Genomic DNA, 18,933 nt, shown 5'->3' on the forward strand with positions numbered 1-18,933 from the left:
TGTGTTTTTGAGTATTTTGAGTCAAAACCAACTCTATTTTCGTCCAAATTGAGTCCTAGAGTCTAGTTTGAGTCTTTTTGATTGTTTTGTGTTGTTTTGAGTCTTTTAAGTTTGTTTTGAGTCATATAAGTTTAGTTAAGAGTCTTTTGAGTTTATCTAAGTGTTTTTAAGTTTAGTTTTATGTTTTTGAGTCAGTTTAGAGTAGATTAGCAATCCCTCCTAATCCCTGGCCTAGAACGATCCCTACTTATATCTATACTACAATTGTCAAAAAGAGGGTTTAATTTGTGTGCTATTATATAGGGTTCTACACCAAACCCTAAACCCTAAAGCCGACCCTATGGTTAACAACTTTGCGAAGTTCTACACCAACACTTACGGCTGCATAGACTACGTGGCCTGTCTGCTTATAAAAAGTAGCACGCCTGCTAATGGTCTATAAAGTCTAAAGGTTAAGGCATGAACAAAAGAAGCGAAGATGGAGAAAAGTGAAGGAAACAAGTTTATTAAATTTTCTAGCAAAATTGATAAACAACTAGCAAAGATCGAAATAGTTCAAGCAAAACAAAAGCAACAAGGAAAACAAAGAAAACCCTAAAAGCAACTTAGAAGACTATTCTTCAGCAGCTTGGACATTCCACGACTACTTGGTCGCCACACCTTCAGCAGCTGTGATGCCCTCAGTAGCGGCATCATCTGACACTTTACCCCCAGTTATCCTAGCCTGGGTACCAACTTCTCCGACTATTTCACCAATAGAAGACTCAAAGTAAAGGCGAGCAAGTCTTCCGGAGAAATAGAAAAGATCTCGAAGTCTTTACCAGAAACCTCAAAGTCAGACGGCCGCCCAAAGAGATGATCTACATAACCCAGCTTGTTGAAATCAATTTGATTCTAGGTAAGCAAAGCCTCGAACCCAGCCTTTTCACCCTTTAACTGCTCATTCTCCTTGAGCAGACAAGCACGAACCTGCTACAGCTCCTCCACTTCTTTCTTCAGATTCTCGTTAATCTTCAGGGAACCTTGGAGTTCTAACACTTGAGGCTCAAGCTTATCAACAACCTTCTTGAAGTGGATCACTTGGTTATAAGTAGCGATTAATTCTTCATCATTTACATAAGCAGCGGAGCGAAATTCAGAGATAGGTCGCTCAAGATCTTGAATCTGAGGTATGTAACACTCGATCTCCTTCTCTACACTTTCATACTTTACTTGGATCGTGTCAAGCCTAGTCTTTAAATCCACGATCTCTTGGCGAGCGGCCTTAAGTTGCAGAGAAGTGGGGGTAAAGACATGAGACCCCTTCAAAGTAATAAGCTCATATTCGAATTTCTTGACTTTCTTGATCGAGGAATAAGCTTCGGGCTGCCATAGTTTTTGCTACCTCCTTGGTAACCTTGGTATCCTCTTGATCAAGAAGCATGGACTCTGCTGCCAGAATCGCTGTTTTCTACATCATGGCTAGTAAAGCAGTCCTCCTGTACCCGACTGTATGCTTCGCAAAAGAAACTCGGGCCAATAATCCATTTGATTCCATTAACAAACTTGGTACATACATCTATGTCCTTAAGCAGATCTGGTTTCAAAAGTGCACAAATCTCAGCAACTTCCCCCGAAATGAACTTAGTGGATTTCTCACGACTGCCCGCACGAGTAGTCTCTTGCATCTCAGTAGACGAGTTGTCTTAGCAGCAGAGGGGATGAGCTTTGGCACCATTTTAGCAGGCAGGGACACCTTGCCATTCTTCAAAGTAGCAAACTTCTCCAAAGGTGAACCAGACTTAGCCCCAGACGGACGCTTTGACATAAACTCAAAGCATCGAAGATATGGAGGAACTTCTACGCTGGGCAATCCTATCAGCAATCGAGCTAGTAGTCTTCAGAACGGATGACTCCACCAGCACAGATCCAGCAAACCATTCTTTCTTGCCTTTTAAGGAAGTCAAGTTAGTCACAAACTTAGAAGCAGCCGATGAACCCTCGCGAGCAACGGAAGCAATCTTCGGTTTCTTGTTAGCAGGTATCTCTTGAGCAGTTGGAGAACCCCCGCTAGCAGTTCTCGATTTCTTTTCAGTAGGCGTCTCTTGAGCCGGTGGAGGATTTTTCTTTTTCCCACTTTATTTGTAGTAGGCTCCATCACAGTGATAGGTCGAGCCAACGCCTCTTCCTTGATTCGTTTTATCTCTTCTTTCAGGGGAAACCACCTTTTTCCCTATGAAAAGGATGAAGCAGCCAACGCCACTCACGATATTTGGAGGGGATACCCAAAACAACATGCACTTTCTTCATGTCCGCAGAAGCCTTAAGAGTTGAGCCGAATTCCGAGTCTACAAAAGTAGCATAAGGCAATTAGAAAATTAAATAACAACTTACCATAAGTACAAAGCAGCTGAAAGATTAAGCAGCTTAGTTACCAGATATGAAGATCGTGGGAACATGCAGCTCAAGGGAAGAATCAGACTCCCACTCTCCACTTATCTCCAAAGTCTCCTTGGCCCAGTCATGATCTCCCTTGCTCGAGTTATTAAAAAGCCTATTGCGAAATCGCAGTTGCCTAACTCCATCAATGTGTCTTATGTCGAAGAAATACCAAAATTCTTTAACGGTTAGATCTAAGTCAAAGAATTGGCTTAGATTTTGGAATCCTACCATCACACGGACCACGTTTGAAGAACATTGGGCAGAGGCACATCTCATGGAGCAGAACACTTCTTGGAAAAATGTGGCATAGGAAAAGTGAATCCCAACACAAAATAGTAGGGTTGGAACTTGATGGCTCTCCGAGCCCCATCATATAGCTCACGGTTGTTACCATCCTTAACTCGCTTCACACACACTCTTGACAGAATGGCATGCCAATATTCCTCAAGGAAGTCTCTAAACAAATCATCAGAGCTAATCTTAAAGTGAGCAGCCTTGAAGTAGCCAACCTTGCTCAAAGACCCGCCTTGACGATACAATGGTGGCACGCCATCATCATTCTTATGGCTCGAGTAAGACATACTTGAAGGAATTCTACAAAAAGTACAAGGAAGATTCATTAGAGGGTTGTTCAAAACAAAACAAAAATAAAATAAAATAAATAAATAAAAAGGCCTCAAGGCCTAAGCCTTCTTGGGCACTCTTTCCCCTCTCGGCACAAACAGGCCGTATGACCCAGTTTTTTTTTTTTTTTTTTTTAAATAGCGATGGAGGTCCAAAGTTATAGGAACTCAGCGCCCAAGCCACGCCAAGCCCCATGACTTGGCTTAATCTTCCTTGCCTCTACGTCATGCCGTACCTCATTGCCTATAGTCACAGTGCCATGGTTTCCTCCCATTAACCTTTTCACTTCCTCAACCCCCGTCGAGCCAAATTTCAAGTCCCGAGACTCTAAGAAAATCAAGAAGACAAGAAAATTAAATTCTTTTCTTACCAAGAAGCAACGAGAAGACGAAGCAAGCAACAAAAGACAATCATTTACATGGGCAAGATGAAGAAGATTGCAAGAGAAGGGGGAACAAATATTGTAACATCCCACATCACCCAGGGCAATGGATCCTCTAAGCCTTATATGTATATTCCCATCTCTACCTAGCACGAGGCCTTTTGGGAGCTCATTGGCTTCGGGTTCCGTAAGAACTTCGAAGTTAAGCGAGTAGGGCATGAGAGCAATCTTATGATGGGTGACCCACTGGGAAGTTCTTGTGTGAATTCCCAGAAACAAAACCGTGAAGGCGTGGTCGGGGCCCAAAGCAGACAATATCGTGCTATGGTGGAGTCGAGCCCGGGATGTGGTGGGGGCCCGGGTTAAGATATGATAATTTGGTATCAGAGCCAATCCCTAGCCGGATGTGTGCCGACGAGGACGCCGGGACCTTAAGCGGGGTGGATTGTTGATGCGAAAATTTTTACGCACACAAATTAAACCCTCTTTTTGTCAATTGTAGTACAAGTATAAGTAGGGATCGTTCTGGACCGGGGATTAGGAGGGATTGCTAAAACCTTGGAAACTGACTCAAAAACGTAAAAACAAGATAAAACACTAAACTAGACTCAAAGAATGTGAAACTAAACGTTAAAACACTAAGACAAACCAAAAGACTCAAAATGCTTTAAAAACACAAACTAAATTGATTTCTAACTAAATTGAACAATAAAGTAAAGGGGGATTGGATTTGGACGACTTTAAACTAAAAATGGAAACTTGGAAATAAAACAAATTGTAAATATGGATTTGACGGAAATGAATGGATGGGAAGCTAGCTAAGGGGTTCATCTCCACATATGTTATACTTGCATACAAAATGATGTCTAATTGCTTTTCAATAAACCATGAATTCTCAATGCCCCGGGTTAATTAGGTCCGCTTAAATTAACCGTCAAGTTTTCCTTAAGTTAATGAATTGGATGATTGCATACGACAATCCAAAGCATTCCTCACAAGTTCCCTACATGAATTGCATAATAGAGATACAAGCAAGAATCATTAAGCATCATGAAAACTATAAGTGTTGACGAGGCATTCGTTACTATGATTGCATGAAACTTATGCCAAGAATATGTTTAACACGATTGTTTATAAGCAACCTCCACTACTTGTGAATATAAGTTCATAACTATTACGTGAAACTCACTTATATTCTAGCGTCAAATTCATGCATGAAAATTAAGCGTTCATTCTTAATAAACATACATAAATAGGTTATCAATTAAACAGTTAAACAAATTGAATTCACAACTTATGAAACGTAATTAAAAGTAATCAAATCATATTACAAACATAAACATAGTTTCGAATCACCCCCTAGCTAAAGGGGGTTTATTCCCTCATATGTACAAAACAAAGAGAATTGAAATTAAACATTGAAATCAAAGAAACGCCTAAACATTCCAACAACTCAATCTTGAATTGTATGAACGTTTAGGCCCTCTTATCTTCCTCTTTATTGTAGCATAAGGTCTAGGGATAGTTGGTTGGGGGGATGGAAGTGTTGGGAAATTATGGAAATGGATGAGGAGTGGTGGAAATGGAAGATGGTTTTTGGATTCTAAGGGAGAGAAACTCACGGCTAAGGAAGTGTTTGTGGTGTGTTGTGTTGTGAATGAGATGATTTTTGAATGAATGAATGCAAGGGTATTTATAGGAGGAATGGAGATGTATATGGCTATTTGTTTAAGGTGTTTGTGGTTGCAATGATGAAGAATTGCATGTGGAAATAAAAGGGAAAATGTGGTGAAATGATGAAGTAGGAAGGTGGAAATGCATGTGAGATGTTGGAAAGGAAATGGGAATATGAGTAGGCCATGGCATGGGAGTTGTTTTGTTGGTGTAAATGTGCCATGGTTGCAATGATGAAGAATAAAGGGTGCATGTGGGGTGGAATTGAATGAATGCAAAGTGAATGAATAATGAAATGAGTTAAAGAGGGAGAATGTGGTGAAATGATGAAGTAGGAAGGTGGAAATGCATGTGACTTGTTTGTGGAATAAAGAATGAATGGTGGAATGATGAAGAGTTGCATAAAGAATGCATGTAGGGTTAGCTAGGTTGGCTTTGTTTGGGTGCATGTGTGTTAATGGTGGTTTTGCATGTGAATTGATGGATTGTTTTTGATGGAATGGATGGTTCTTTGCATGGCTTTTGAAGTGATTGTGGGCTTTGGAATTGGAAGGAAATGCATGGCCTTGGGGTTGGTTTAAGAGAGAATGGGCTAGGCCCTTTGTTTTATGTCCAAAATGAATACAAGGCCTTCAAATTCGTCCAACACTTTGGCTCCAATCATATGCTATCCATTCCAAGCCCAATTTTGCTCCAAAATGCATCTTTTTGCTTCCTTAGCCATATGAACCTAAAAACACACGAAAATGGCTTAAACTACTAAAACAACTATGAATTAACCACATAGATGCACGAAAACAAGCTAAGTAAGTCGCCTAAATATGCTCCTATCAATTGTAACATACATCACCCAAGGGAGTGGATCTTTACCTAACATGAGGCTTTTTGGGAGTTCACTGGCTTTGGGTTCCGTAGGAACTCCGAAGTTAAGCGAGTAGCGTGCGAGAGCAATCCCATGGTGGGTGACCCATTGGGAAGTTCTCGTGTGAGTTCCCAGAAACAAAACCGTGAGGGCGTGGTCGGGGCCCAAAGCGGACAATATCATGCTACGGTAGAGTCGAGCCTAGGATCCCCCATCGCCCAAGGAAGTGGATCCTGTAAGCCTTATATGTATATTCTCATCTCTACCTAGCACGAGGCCTTTTGGGAGCTCACTAGCTTCAAGTTCCATTGGAACTCCGAAGTTAAGCGAGTAGTGCGCGAGAGCATTCCCATGATGGGTGACCCATTGGGAAATTGCTAGTGAGTTCCCAGAAACAAAACCTTAAGGGTGTGGTTGGGGCCTAAAGCGGACAATATCATGCTACGGTGGAGTCAAGCCTGGGATGTGGTAGGGGCCCGAGCCGCGATGTGACAATTATCTCTGAAGTAAACATGTAAGCCAAATGGAATAAATCAATGTAAAATGTCAAAAAAAAAAAAAGAATCTGGATTGGAGAGAAATAATGGCACTGCAACATGTCAAATCTCTTTTCTCAAAAAAGGTTATTGATATAATTTCAACTAGCACGAATGACATGGGGCCTTTGAGCCTTAATTTCTTTAGGAAAAACAATTTGTCCGCTTCATGGAAAGTCATTAGAGAAAATAGTTCGGTTACAGATTCTCAGAAAAATTTGATTGTTGTAAATGCCAGACAAGAGACAGCTAGGGTTAAAGTGGATGATTCTTCAGACGATCAAGCTCAAGCTCTTGATCCTACAAAACTAGCCATAAGGCAACTAAGAAAGAAAATGAGTGACAAGCGTGCAAATGAGTTGGTACAACGAGATGGCGAATCAATTGTAAAGCTTGAAACTGCAACCATTGAGCGGTCTAAATCAACCCACTGGGAAGTTGCTCGTCAATTCCCAGAAACAAAACTATGAGGGCATGGTTGAGGCCCAAAGCGGACAATATCATGCTACGGTGGAGTCGAGCCTGGGATGTGATAATTTGGTATCAAAGCCAATCTCTTGCCAGAAGTGTGCCATGAGGACGTCGGGCCCCTAAGAGGGGTGGATTGTAACATCCCACATCGCCTAGGGGAGTGGATCATGTAAGCCTTATATGTATATCTCTACCTAGCATGAGGCCTTTTGGGAACTCACTGGCTTCGGGTTCCATCGGAACTCCGAAGTTAAGCGGGAGTATTCCCATGATGGGTGACCCACTAGGAAGTTGCTCGTGAGTTCCCAGAAACAAAACCGTGAGGGTGTGGTCGGGGCCCAAAGTGGACAATATTGTGCTACGATAGAGTCAAGCCCAGGAAGTAGTGGGGCCCAGGCGGGGATGTGATAACATCACCCAGGGGAGTGGATCCTCTAAGCCTTATATGTATATTCCCATCTCTACCTAGCACGAGGCCTTTTGGGAGTTCAATGGCTTCGGGTTCCATAGGAACTCCGAAGTTAAGCAAGTAGCGCGTGAGAGCAATCCCATGATGGGTGACCTATTGGGAAGTTCTGTGTGAGTTCCCAGAAACAAAACCTTGAGGGTGTGGTCGAGGCCCAAAGTGGACAATATCATGCTACGGTAGAGTCGAGCTCGGGATGCGGTGAGGTCCTGTATCGGGATGTGACAAATATTCTCTTTGCTCTCTCTCGCTTGGAGGGTAAAATAAATTTCTCTCCAAAGTTGATTTAATAATCCACTTTAGGTGGACTTAAATAGGCTTTGAAAGAAATTTATTTCCCTTTCCTAAAAGGATCTAATTTCTTATTTAAGAGGAAATCTACATCAAAATAGGAAACAAACCTATGTTTCCTAATGTAAGAAAATCTCTACACCTGTTGCCCTTTTCTGCGAGCAGCCCAACAGGTGTGAGGGCATTTATGGAGCCAAAAATAATCACAAGACGACAAGTGGATTTTTGGGTGAAAGAGGACAAACATACCCTTGAGGCATATCGGGATTCCAACGCACGAGTAGCGGGCAATCATCACTCAACCAAGTCAAAAATGCCCAAAATAGGTAACAATTCAAAACCTATTTCATCCATTCACATCAAATCCTTCCTACAATGTAATTCCCAAAAACATTCCTTTTGAATTATGTTAATTGGCTAATTAATGGGTTTATTGCCTAATTAATCCATTAATTGTCAATTAAACTATCCATAACAACCAAAAAATACGCAAAGGGCTAGTCACCTTCTCTCCCAAAGAGACTGGCCATACCTCATATATTCTACCACATTTTGCCCTTTTATTATATTAATTAGCTAGTTAATTAGGCAATTATTCTATTTGCTAATTAATTATCTAATTATTTTCATAACTCCCAAATTAATACAAATCAAGAACCTAGCCCACAAAGGGAGCTAGGTGGCCGGTCTTGTCTCACCTAAGGAGGCTAGCCACTCTCCTATATAAACCCCATCATTCTACTCAAAGTTCACTTCCAATTCTCTTGCTAAAATTCTCTAAAATTCTCAAACACTTTCTCTCTAAATTCTAACTTTGGCATTAGAGGTTTTTCGGCTAAAGCCACCTCCCCCCAATTCATCATAGGTGTGTGAGGCTCTTGGCCTTGACCAAAGGTGTTAATTGTTTTGTAGGTGCAATTTTGTCCAAGAAGAAAAAGGCGGAAATTTGCATCCACATATAGTATATCCAAAGATGCAGCATTTTTTTTTCATTGCTATCTCTTTGAAATCTACTTTTCACAATTAGGAAGTGATACCTTCATTGGGGTAATTTTAAGAAATGGAAGAATGCAAGAGAATGTTTTGACAAACATGTTGGTCCTATTGGTAGTGTCCAAAATAAAGCAAGAGAAATGGAACCAAAAGACACATATTGAAGCAGTTGTGATCAAACAGCCAGAAGAAGAATGTATGAAATATCGTCTTTGCTTGAATGCATCAATAGATTTAACTAAGCTCTTGTTGCGACAAGGCCTTCCTTTTCGTGGCCACGATGAAAGTGACACTTCAAATAATAGGAGGAATTATTTAGAACTCTTGCAATTCCTTGCAGATCATGATGAGAAAATAAAGGAAGTTGTGTTGGAAAATGCTCCAAGAAATCTCATGCTAATAGCTCCTTCAATTCAAAAAGATATTGTCAATTCATATGCCTTCAAAACCAGTAAGGATATTATGAAGGAAATGAAAGAGAGTAAATTCTTTTCTATAATGGTAGATGAATCACGTGAAGTTTCAATAAAAGAGCAAATGGCTATGGTTTTGCATTATGTGGACAACAAAGGTCAAGTATTTGAAAGGTTCATTGGAGTCCAACATGTTACTAAAACAACTTCAATTAAACTAAAGGAGTCCATTGGTGAGTTCTTGAAGCTACATGATTTAAGTTAGTCCAACCTACGAGATCAAGGTTACGATGGCACGAGTAATATGAGAGGTGAGTTCAATGGCCTTAAAAAAATTTGGATGAAGAAAGTTGTGTATTCTATGTTCATTGTTTTGCTCATCAACTACAATTAGCTCTTGTTGCAGTAGCATAGAAAAACTCCGATGTTGCCTCTTTTTTTCACATTGACTAATAGTTTGGTGAATGTTGTTGGATGCTCATGTAAGTGTTGTGATGTACTTAGAAACAACAAGAAAATCTCATGAAAGCTATTGAAAATGATTGTCTTGAAACGGGGCAAGGATTAAATCAAGAAACTAGTCTCAAACGTGTTGGGAATACACTATGAAATTCACATCATGGTGCTTTGATTAGTTTGATTACAATGTTCTCTTCTGTGGTGGATGTGCTTGACATGATCGTTGAAGATTGCTACAATGATATTGTTGGTGAAGCAAAAAGGTTATTAAAAGATTTACAACCTTCTGAACTTGTGCTCCTCCTCTTTTTGATGAAATCCATATTGGAAATTACAAATGATTTGTCACAAGCATTACAAAAGAAATATCCAGAGATTGTGAATGCAATGGCTTTAGTCAAGACATGTAAAGAACAACTATGTTGCATGAGAAATAATGAAAATTTTGATTTTTTGGTTGATAAAGTATAATCCTTTTGTGTCGAACATGAAATTGAAGTACCTAATATGGATGATTCATATGTCATTCGAGGGAAGTCATTGCATAAGGCTTCAGAAAAGACCAATCGTCATCATTACAAAGTGGAACTCTTTTTTGAGGTCATTGATTTTCAACATACATAATTAGATGATTGCTTCATTTAAGGTAATACCAAATTTCTTATTTGCTTGGCATGTTTGAGTCCGAATGATTCATTTGTAGCTTTTGATGAAGAAAAGCTTGTTCATCTTGCTCAGTTGTATTCTAAAGATTTCATGGAACGAGATCGATTGGCACTTCAAGATCAACTTGATATTTATATTCATTTTATGCATTCTGATAATGATTTTTCTCAATTGTGGGAGATTAGTGATCGTGCTAAGAAAATGGTGGAGAAAGGGTTGCATCAAACATTTGCATATGTATATTTGCTTGTTTAGTTGGCTTTGGTTTTGCCAGATACAACCGCTTTATGGGAGAGGGCATTTTCCACTATGAATATCATTAAGGGTCCACTTCACAGAAAAATGGGAGATCAATGGTTGAGTGACTGATTAGTCTTTTGCATTGAGAAAGATGTTTTTTCATGTATTGGTAACGAAGCTATCATGAAACATTTTCACACTTATTAACCTCATCTTGGACGCTTGAATTAGGATGTTATAGCTTGTAATGTTGTTTTGCGTATGATTTTTTAATGAAATATTTTATAATTTAACTTTTCAATGTTATTTTTGTCTATAAATTTTTTGATCTTTATTATTGGGACTGTTGAGTTTAAAATCCTGGTTCCATCATTGGTTATAGGATTTATTCCACATCGAACTGTCTATTTTGTTAGTCTCGGTTCATAGATCATCTATGCAAAAATTTAATTCAATCTGAAACTATTTTCCCATTTAATTGTTTGGATGAAATTCAATGTTTCTTAGAACATATTATTTGTCAAATTCTTCGAACTTAATTAGATGCTTCAAATATTTACGATTTGATTAATATTTTGCAAGAATAATCTATAAGGTACAACTTGAAAACCATACAGTTGAGATCGTTAAAGTTCAACGTAATGTAAACCTTACGACTAATCTCCTTTCTTTTTTATTTTTCCTTCCGGTTATGCGTGTGGAATTGGACTAATGTTCGATTTTCTTGTATTTTGAGGTACCTCCTCATCTTGGATATTTTGGTTGACTGGCGTGGCCCTTTTACTTGGTTAGCAAATAAAAAAATCAATTATTTCGAATATTCATATTACCATACTTTTTGCGGTACAATGGAGATTGTTGAGTCAAATTTACAGTTGGATATAACTTTTGACTCTAAATTTTATGTTTATGGGAGATGGCCTAATTTGCGATATACCTAGTATTAAAACATGTTGTTTTTGGTTAAATATCTTAATGGATTGAGAGTGGAGTTTTTACTCATGCAGTTTGAAATTCTTCATCTCTCTCAAATTGTTGTAACAGATTCAATCTCCCCCTCCCTTAATCCCTTAATAATAATAAAAGTGTCACTTAGTACTATGGTCTAGTGATATTCTGTTTTACTTGTAAGTGAAAGGTCTGAGGTTTAATTCTCCCTTAAGATGAATTAGAACCACATTATTGTTAGGCTATTATGAGGCTAAACCCTTCTCCATTCCCTTAATGTAAATAATATCAATTGTTAAATAATAATAATAATAATAATAATAATAGTAAAATTAAAATAAATGTATTTAAAACATGTCATGTATTAGTATTACATGCTTTTATATTTATAATCTATTACATGTTTAATTCGAAAGCTACATGTCACTCAAACTTGTCACCTGGCATAAAACTGTCCATCCCAGATTATTCATGAAAACAAGAAACATGCCACTTTGCAAAACAATAATAATTCATGGAGTAGTTTTGCAAAATATTGGACATTTACAATGGGATAGGAATAGCTCGCAAGGGTTGGGACATCTCTAAGGTGAGGCCAACCTTATCATCCATGTTCATGTTCTTTGGTGTAACCCCATCTGGAAGCTTCCAATCAAATAAATGAATAAGAGAACCCAACATTAAGTGCAACATTCTCATTGCCAATGGCAATCCAGGACATATTCTCCGTCCACCTCCGAAAGGTATAAGCTCAAAATTCCGGCCTCTAACATCAACTTCCGACCCCCAAAACCTCTCCGGCTTAAACGAATTCGGCTCATCCCACAAGTTTGTGTCCCTGCCAATAGCCCACGTGTTAACAAGCACTTGTGCACCCTTTGTCACTGTGTAGCCTTCAATTTCTACGTCTGCTCCAGCTTTTCGGGGAAGTAACAAAGGAACTGCAGGATGCAACCTAAAGGTCTCTTTGACTATGGATTGCAAGTAAGGCAGTCTTGCAATGTCTGATTCCTCTATTGGATTGCCTTTGCCAATTACTTGCTCAAGCTCTAATTGAGCTTTGGATAGAACCTCAGGGTTGTGCAATAGCTCTGCCATTGCCCATTGGAATGTGGATGATGTTGTGTCTGATCCAGCAACAAATAAGACCTATTATCAAACATAACCACTGAAATCACAGGCGAAGAGCCGTTTGAAAACCATTTCATTTTTATTTTTTATTTTTTTAACTAAAAGCTTGTATGGTAATTATTTCAGTTTTCAATACCAAATACTGAAAGTTACTTTTGTGAGTTTTCAAAATTTGGTTTTAATTTTCACAATGTTTTAGTTAAAAAAATAAAAATAAAAACTAAATAACGAAATAGTTATCAAACAACAAAGTATAGCGAAGAGTTTGTAGATCAAGCAGCTAAGAGCATGCACTCGATCTGCATTTTATATTTGATTGTTCCCCCTCGCTTTCGCTGGTATATATAAAAGATAAAAAGTTAAAGCTAGTAAACAGTTTCAAAAAGATTTGTACTAACCAGTAACAGATGATTGATATCATTTTTGTTGATCACTTCACTGCTTTCCTCAGCAATGTTAAGAAGGGTTTCTAACACATCATTTTTAACCGCAGAACCAGGCAATTTTCGTAACTCCATCCTTTGGTTGATTAACCTATCATTCAGATCCAATATCTTACTAAAGTACTTTGTCATCCTCCGCCTTCTGCCATTGGGGTCAAATTTTCTAAGCACAGGAAAACAGTCCCCCAAATTCGGCTTCCCAGCCTCCATCATAATATTACACACCATCTCCTTGAAGTTCCTAGCCATTTCAGAATTTGGGTCGGCCAAATCGATCGAAAAAATTGTATTGCTCAACAAATTGAGAACTGTTGTGAATGCAGCCTTCCCAATATCCAGTGCCTGACCGCTTACGCTACTTTGACGGACCTCTTCAAGGAGCTCCTGCAGTTTCCTGCGCCGCAGGTTTTCGTTGGAATCAAGCATTTTATTGGCAAAGAGTTGAGTGTTGCATATTTTTCTAAGGTTTCTCCACATGGTTGAAACTGGTAGCCAAGGCAATCCAATCGTATGGTGATCATGAGCTCGAAGCGAATCGGGGATTGTTCGGTTACAGAAGAAGTGATCATGGGTTTGGAGAACTTCTTTGGCCATGGCTGCTGAAGAAATGACTATGGAAGTTACTTGACCTAGTTTTAGGGACATGAGAGGGCCATGTTTTTGGGCAAGTTTGGCAAGAGACTTGTGGGGTTTGTCACCAAGTTGGTGCAGGTTCCCAATGACTGGGAAGGGTTTTGGCCCCGGTGGAAGCTGCTTTGATCTTGAACTCTTTTTACCTCTTCCAAGTGAGTACAAGAGAGCTTCCAGCAATGCCCAGGTGAGAATGAGATAAAGGGAAAAGCTCAACCAGTCCATCTCTCTCTCTCTCAAGACAAAATTGTATCGTCCTAACTCCTATGTTATGTGAAGGAAACCCACAGTTTTGATTTTTATGGAAAAGTAAAACTTAATTTCAAATTTAAAAACTAAAAGCATCCCTCAAAATGCTGGATCGTAATATTTAAGCTTATCATTGATCTACGTGTTCCGTTATTCATGCAGCTATGCTTAACTGAAGTCAACGAAGCAATAGCAAATATCGGATTTGGATCTCATCTGGATTTAAATTATAGAAATTCTAAAGATTTTTATATTTTAATCATTAATCATAAATGGTGCTTTTAGAAATTATTTGAACATTTTTATTTAAAATTAAACACAAATATTATTTTACGAAAATTAACTCCTAAAATCCTTGAAGATCCGAAGAGGATACTCATCCGCAAATAACACCTACCTGTCTAAAATGGGTTTTTGATACAAACGAGGGAAGGGAATCAAATCTCAGATCATCAAATACTGGTGTAAATATTAATAATTAATTGAACTACAAAATATTTGCGTTAGGTAGAAAAATAATGAATAAATAACATCATGACAAACTGTTCCTGCTACCACGCTCTCAGTTTTTTCTTCTTTTTTTTTCATCGTCGTTGTCAAGCACTTCACTCTCTGTTCATATCTCACATTTGCACTCACGTAGTTCTTTAGAATATTAGAAATAATCTATGCACAGGATTTTTTTTCTCGTTCTACACACTTCTATTTATTTTTAAAGTAAACTACACTAAACAATTGTAATTTTGGATCACACTACAATCTCATATCTCGTTTTTAAACATTGCAATGTCATACATCAACTTACAATAATTCATTGCAATATCAAACCTTCGTTAAAAAAATATATTAAGTTAGCCGTTAAGTGACGACATAACACCAATGAATTTCACATTTTGTGTCACCCAACTTATGCCACATGGCTAAACAACTAAAAAAAATATTTAGTTATTAAATATTCAATTCTTTTTATATTTATTAAAAAAAAAAAAACCATATCCCATTCATTTCCCCTCACCTAATCTCTCTCTCTCTCTCTGTCTCTCTCTCTTTCTTAGCTGAGTTAATTACACTAACACCCCTTGAAGTTTATCGAGTTTTCACAAAATTCCTTCACGTTTGAGACATTACACTAACGCCCCTTTACGTTTTGTTTCACTTTCAAATAAACCCTTGGGTAAAAAATTAGCTTATAAATTTACTAATTTACCCTTATAATTAAAGAAAAAATATTTTTAAATTAGAAAATATTTATAAATATATAGAAAAAAGAATATCAAATTAAAACATTAAATATTAAAAAATAAAAACGTCAAGAGAGACTAGACACAGTTCAACGTCTCCACGACTCAAGCTAGGAGTAGAACTGTGCAACAAATTTGTAAGTTGATGTATGACATTCCAATGTTCAAAATGTAAGGTATGAGTTTGTTATGTGATCCATAGTTAAGGTTGTAAAATGTAATTTCATTAATTGATTTCCTTTTGTTTTATTCTATTTAAAGGTCATTGGATAAATAAGGGTGTATATGATGATAAAAATAGGTTATGAGAATCATTTTCCTAAAAATAATTGGTATGATTAAAAAAAGTTCTCGTAAAAGAAAGGAAAAGTCGTGAGGGCTAGGGTTTGGGATTAGGTTGACATCAAGCGAGCAAGGAACACGGAGACGGCAAGAGTGGAGTAAAAAAAAAGGAATTTCAAATCTAGGGATTAGGCTCTGAGATGACAACGAGGCTGAACGAGGAAAAAAAGGATACGATAAAAAGGAAGGAATCACCATCGCACAAACCCTTGGACGTAGGTCCGATGGGTGAACAGAGGGAGAAGAGTGAGTTGGACGCTCTTGGAAAGCCTTTTGGCTCCAATTTAGAGCTAAAAGAGAATGAATTCAGAGGGGTCAAAATTGAGCGGAAAGTAGTCGAAGGAGCGCTTTTAGGGTTTCACCATAATGTGTTGGCAGTGGTGTTTTCGAGTAAAGAGATCAATTGCGAGACATTTATTGACCAGTTTATGTCTCTTTGGCGAGGAAGGGAAGGCGTCGAGTGCTGGATGGATAGCGTTTCATCGCTAGGTTTGTGAATAAGAGAGATATGTTCAGGGTGCTAGAGACGGAGAAACCATTGATATTCAAAGATGATTGGGTGCTGGTCGTCGATGTTTCAGAAGCGGGACAATATCGGGAGGTGCCTTGTAGGGTTTTTACCGTCTGCGCAAATAAGGATAAAAATACATAAAAATACTTTCAAGAGTACAAGGTTGTCGTATTATAGCAGCTCAAGTAAGGTTGTTTTTCACGGGAATTGAATGAATAATTTGTATTTAAACTAATTCTTAGCTAATTATTTAGAACAAAGTTTTGAAACTGTTGATTTTGGAATTTAAAATAATAAAAATGAATTTAAAATAAAGACAATTAAATAAATAAACTAGACAGCAATTTAAAGAAACACTAGGGTTCCGCCATCACCTTAACAATCCTATGTAGTTCTTCTAATTACTTATGAATTACCCATGCATATTTCAAAGGTTAGGTTTTCCTAATATATATCTGTTTGGACCCAAAATTACACCATCAGCCAGTGCAATCAAGACCGTTGAGTCCACACCTTCGGATAGAAAAGTTAAGATAATTTTGTTGTTGTTAGGGGATAATATTATGATTTTTAATCATAATAATTATCTTTTAATAATGAATTATCTTGACACTTTTCTTATACGGCATACATGTGACGCAAACTATATCGAAGCAAGTAGAACAGTTCGATTTAATTTGGGATTTTTAGCATCCAACGCGGGGATTGAGCATCATGCATTATGAGAAGAGTCCTAGCACGCGGTGGCATCAGTTGGTAACCAAGGTGGAGTCTAACTTGAAAGATTAATTACGTGAAGTAAGCTAATGTGATGCATGCATGGGATAATTATTAGCAAACTCGAGGCCACCAAGCAGGTGAAGTGAATAATCTGTGGATAAAGCTTGTGTCAAGGCTTTGGGACTAAGGTTTGAATGACAATTCTTATCTGTAGCAAAGACAGAATTGGCATGCCATGATTTGTTACGTGGTTTTGGCTGAAATACGTGGTTAGCACCAAAGATGTTGAGTGCCACGACTCTCATTCAAGATCAAGAAGTTAATAGTGTTCCCAATGCCACATCAATATATTTTACTCCCCGGCCGAACTCGGCCGACTAGTTCGCACGCCCTGCACACAACCGAATGACGTAGGTAGCTTATTAATTACTTGGTCTACGCGCCACGTAGGCTTGATAGTTTTTAGGGTCAACATTTTGGCATGCCCAGTGGGACACCGTGCTAAAATTATGAGGTTGGTATGATATATCAGGATTCCAATCCGGCTCTTAGCCGATCGTACAAGCTCTTAAAGCAATTGGAAAAAGGCAATGAGGAAAGTAAAAGATCTTTGGAAGCGGAAAATTTTCTTTGTGGCAGTAGAGAGATGCAAAAGTCATTCACTTACATGTTGAGAATAAAAGCTCCTGTTACCATGCAAGAGCAATGGGTAAATGAAGACAGGGCTCGATTTAATGCCTGGCTAGATAGAGAACATTTTCCTTACATTCCCAACTACAAAACAATTCCATTTGAGGAATGGTTGGATCAGAAGGTCGGGGCACAATTTTTCGCCCTGGCCATAATTAAAATTCCGCCTAAGAAAATTGTTAATTTGGGCAAAGAAAAAAGCACCTATTTTTCGGTCGATTGAAAATATGGTCAACAAAAAAGAAAAACCTTGGCCACCGATTTTTTCGGTCTAGACTGAAAGTTTGGTTGGCCTAGAAGAAAAAGTTCAAGTTTCTGAGCAAAAAATCGACTTAGAAAATGATTCATCAGAAGAGTGCTCCAATGACAAACAGGGCTAAGACATGGTCTTTGACGTCGAAACCATGACATTCAATATGGTTATTGGCAATAAAGCCGTTATGGAGTAGTCCCGTTCAACTAAGCTATTCGAGTTAAAAGATGAAATTGGTAAAATTATGATGCCTGGGGGGTTTAATAATTATCCAATGCAGTCGGCAGCCGAAGATGTCGAATATTTCGCCAAGTTGAAAATATTTGGATTTGATTGGCTATATTGATATACAAAGATCTCGGCTAGGAATAAAGCATCGTTGGCCCCCTCCTCATTATGGTTTGGCCACTTTTGGTTCCGTTTGCTAAAAAACAAAAAAACGAAAGAGTGAATAAATTATTTTCTTAACCATTTAGCCTCTCGGCCAATACTTATGAAATTTTTTTTTGTCGCGGGGGGGGGGGGGGGGGGGGGGTGCAAAAAAAGTGTGCCTATTGAAGGAAAGAAAACGAATAATGCTTTATCCAGTAAAGTATTCTAGGATTCCCCAATGTGAAGTCAAGTATCAGACCAATTACAAGTCCTTCCGTGGTGTTGTTAATTCGGTGGAGTTATGTTAGCCTACCATGCCTTTGATTATTCAACATGACAAGAATTGGAATGGTGGTGGATTGATTTAATTTGGTTCCAAAGCCTTCGGCCAGGCCAGCTGTTGTCTCTTAGGCGAGGCCCTTGTCGTCGAACTATGGCATGCAAAGGTTTAGCAATAGAATTCATTTGGTATTTGTATAGGGCGACAGAACCATGGTGCTATTTGGTCATGATTTGATTATTGCCGAGAAAGATTTTTTTTTCGATGATACAACGACATTTTGCTGGGCACAGAACAATTAGAAACTGCAACCAAAGTTGTTAATGTCATAAAAGCTTGGTGGACAGTTGATGCCATTTGGTGGAGAAAGCTTGTCTTTGAATTTGCCAGAAAGCATTAAAGCAAGTCCACTTGAGAAGGCCATTTGGAAGGGGTTGAAAGTTTGACCGAGATTTTCTTTAGTTAAAATATTTGCACACAAATATCAAAGCATATATGAGCTTTGGTGATAGATTTTTTCGGTGGGTTGTGGTGTTTTCTATGAGGCTAATTTGGTTTTATAGTGTGTTCTCACCGAGTTGAATAATTGGATTATAGTCTACACAATAATGAAGCTAGATGACGG

The 18,933-nt window shown here is 38.3% G+C and overlaps 1 protein-coding gene across 1 annotated transcript; it reads right to left on the reverse strand.

Annotated features, from left to right (window-relative positions):
- Nucleotides 1–11,964: 11,964 nt before the first annotated feature.
- Nucleotides 11,965–13,875, reverse strand: LOC103952855 (geraniol 8-hydroxylase-like). Its single transcript, XM_009364544.2, has 2 exons — nucleotides 12,976–13,875; nucleotides 11,965–12,595 (listed from the first exon to the last, which is right to left on the reverse strand). Exons 1-2 carry the CDS (start codon nucleotides 13,873–13,875, stop codon nucleotides 11,990–11,992), a joined length of 1,506 nt encoding a protein of 501 aa, XP_009362819.2. The 3' UTR covers nucleotides 11,965–11,989.
- Nucleotides 13,876–18,933: the final 5,058 nt, after the last annotated feature.

Source organism: the organism of the source record quoted next, unplaced genomic scaffold, assembly GCF_019419815.1.
Source record: "Pyrus x bretschneideri cultivar Hongxiangsu unplaced genomic scaffold, Pyrus_bretschneideri_v1 Contig3, whole genome shotgun sequence".
Classification (NCBI taxonomy): domain Eukaryota; kingdom Viridiplantae; phylum Streptophyta; class Magnoliopsida; order Rosales; family Rosaceae; genus Pyrus; species Pyrus x bretschneideri.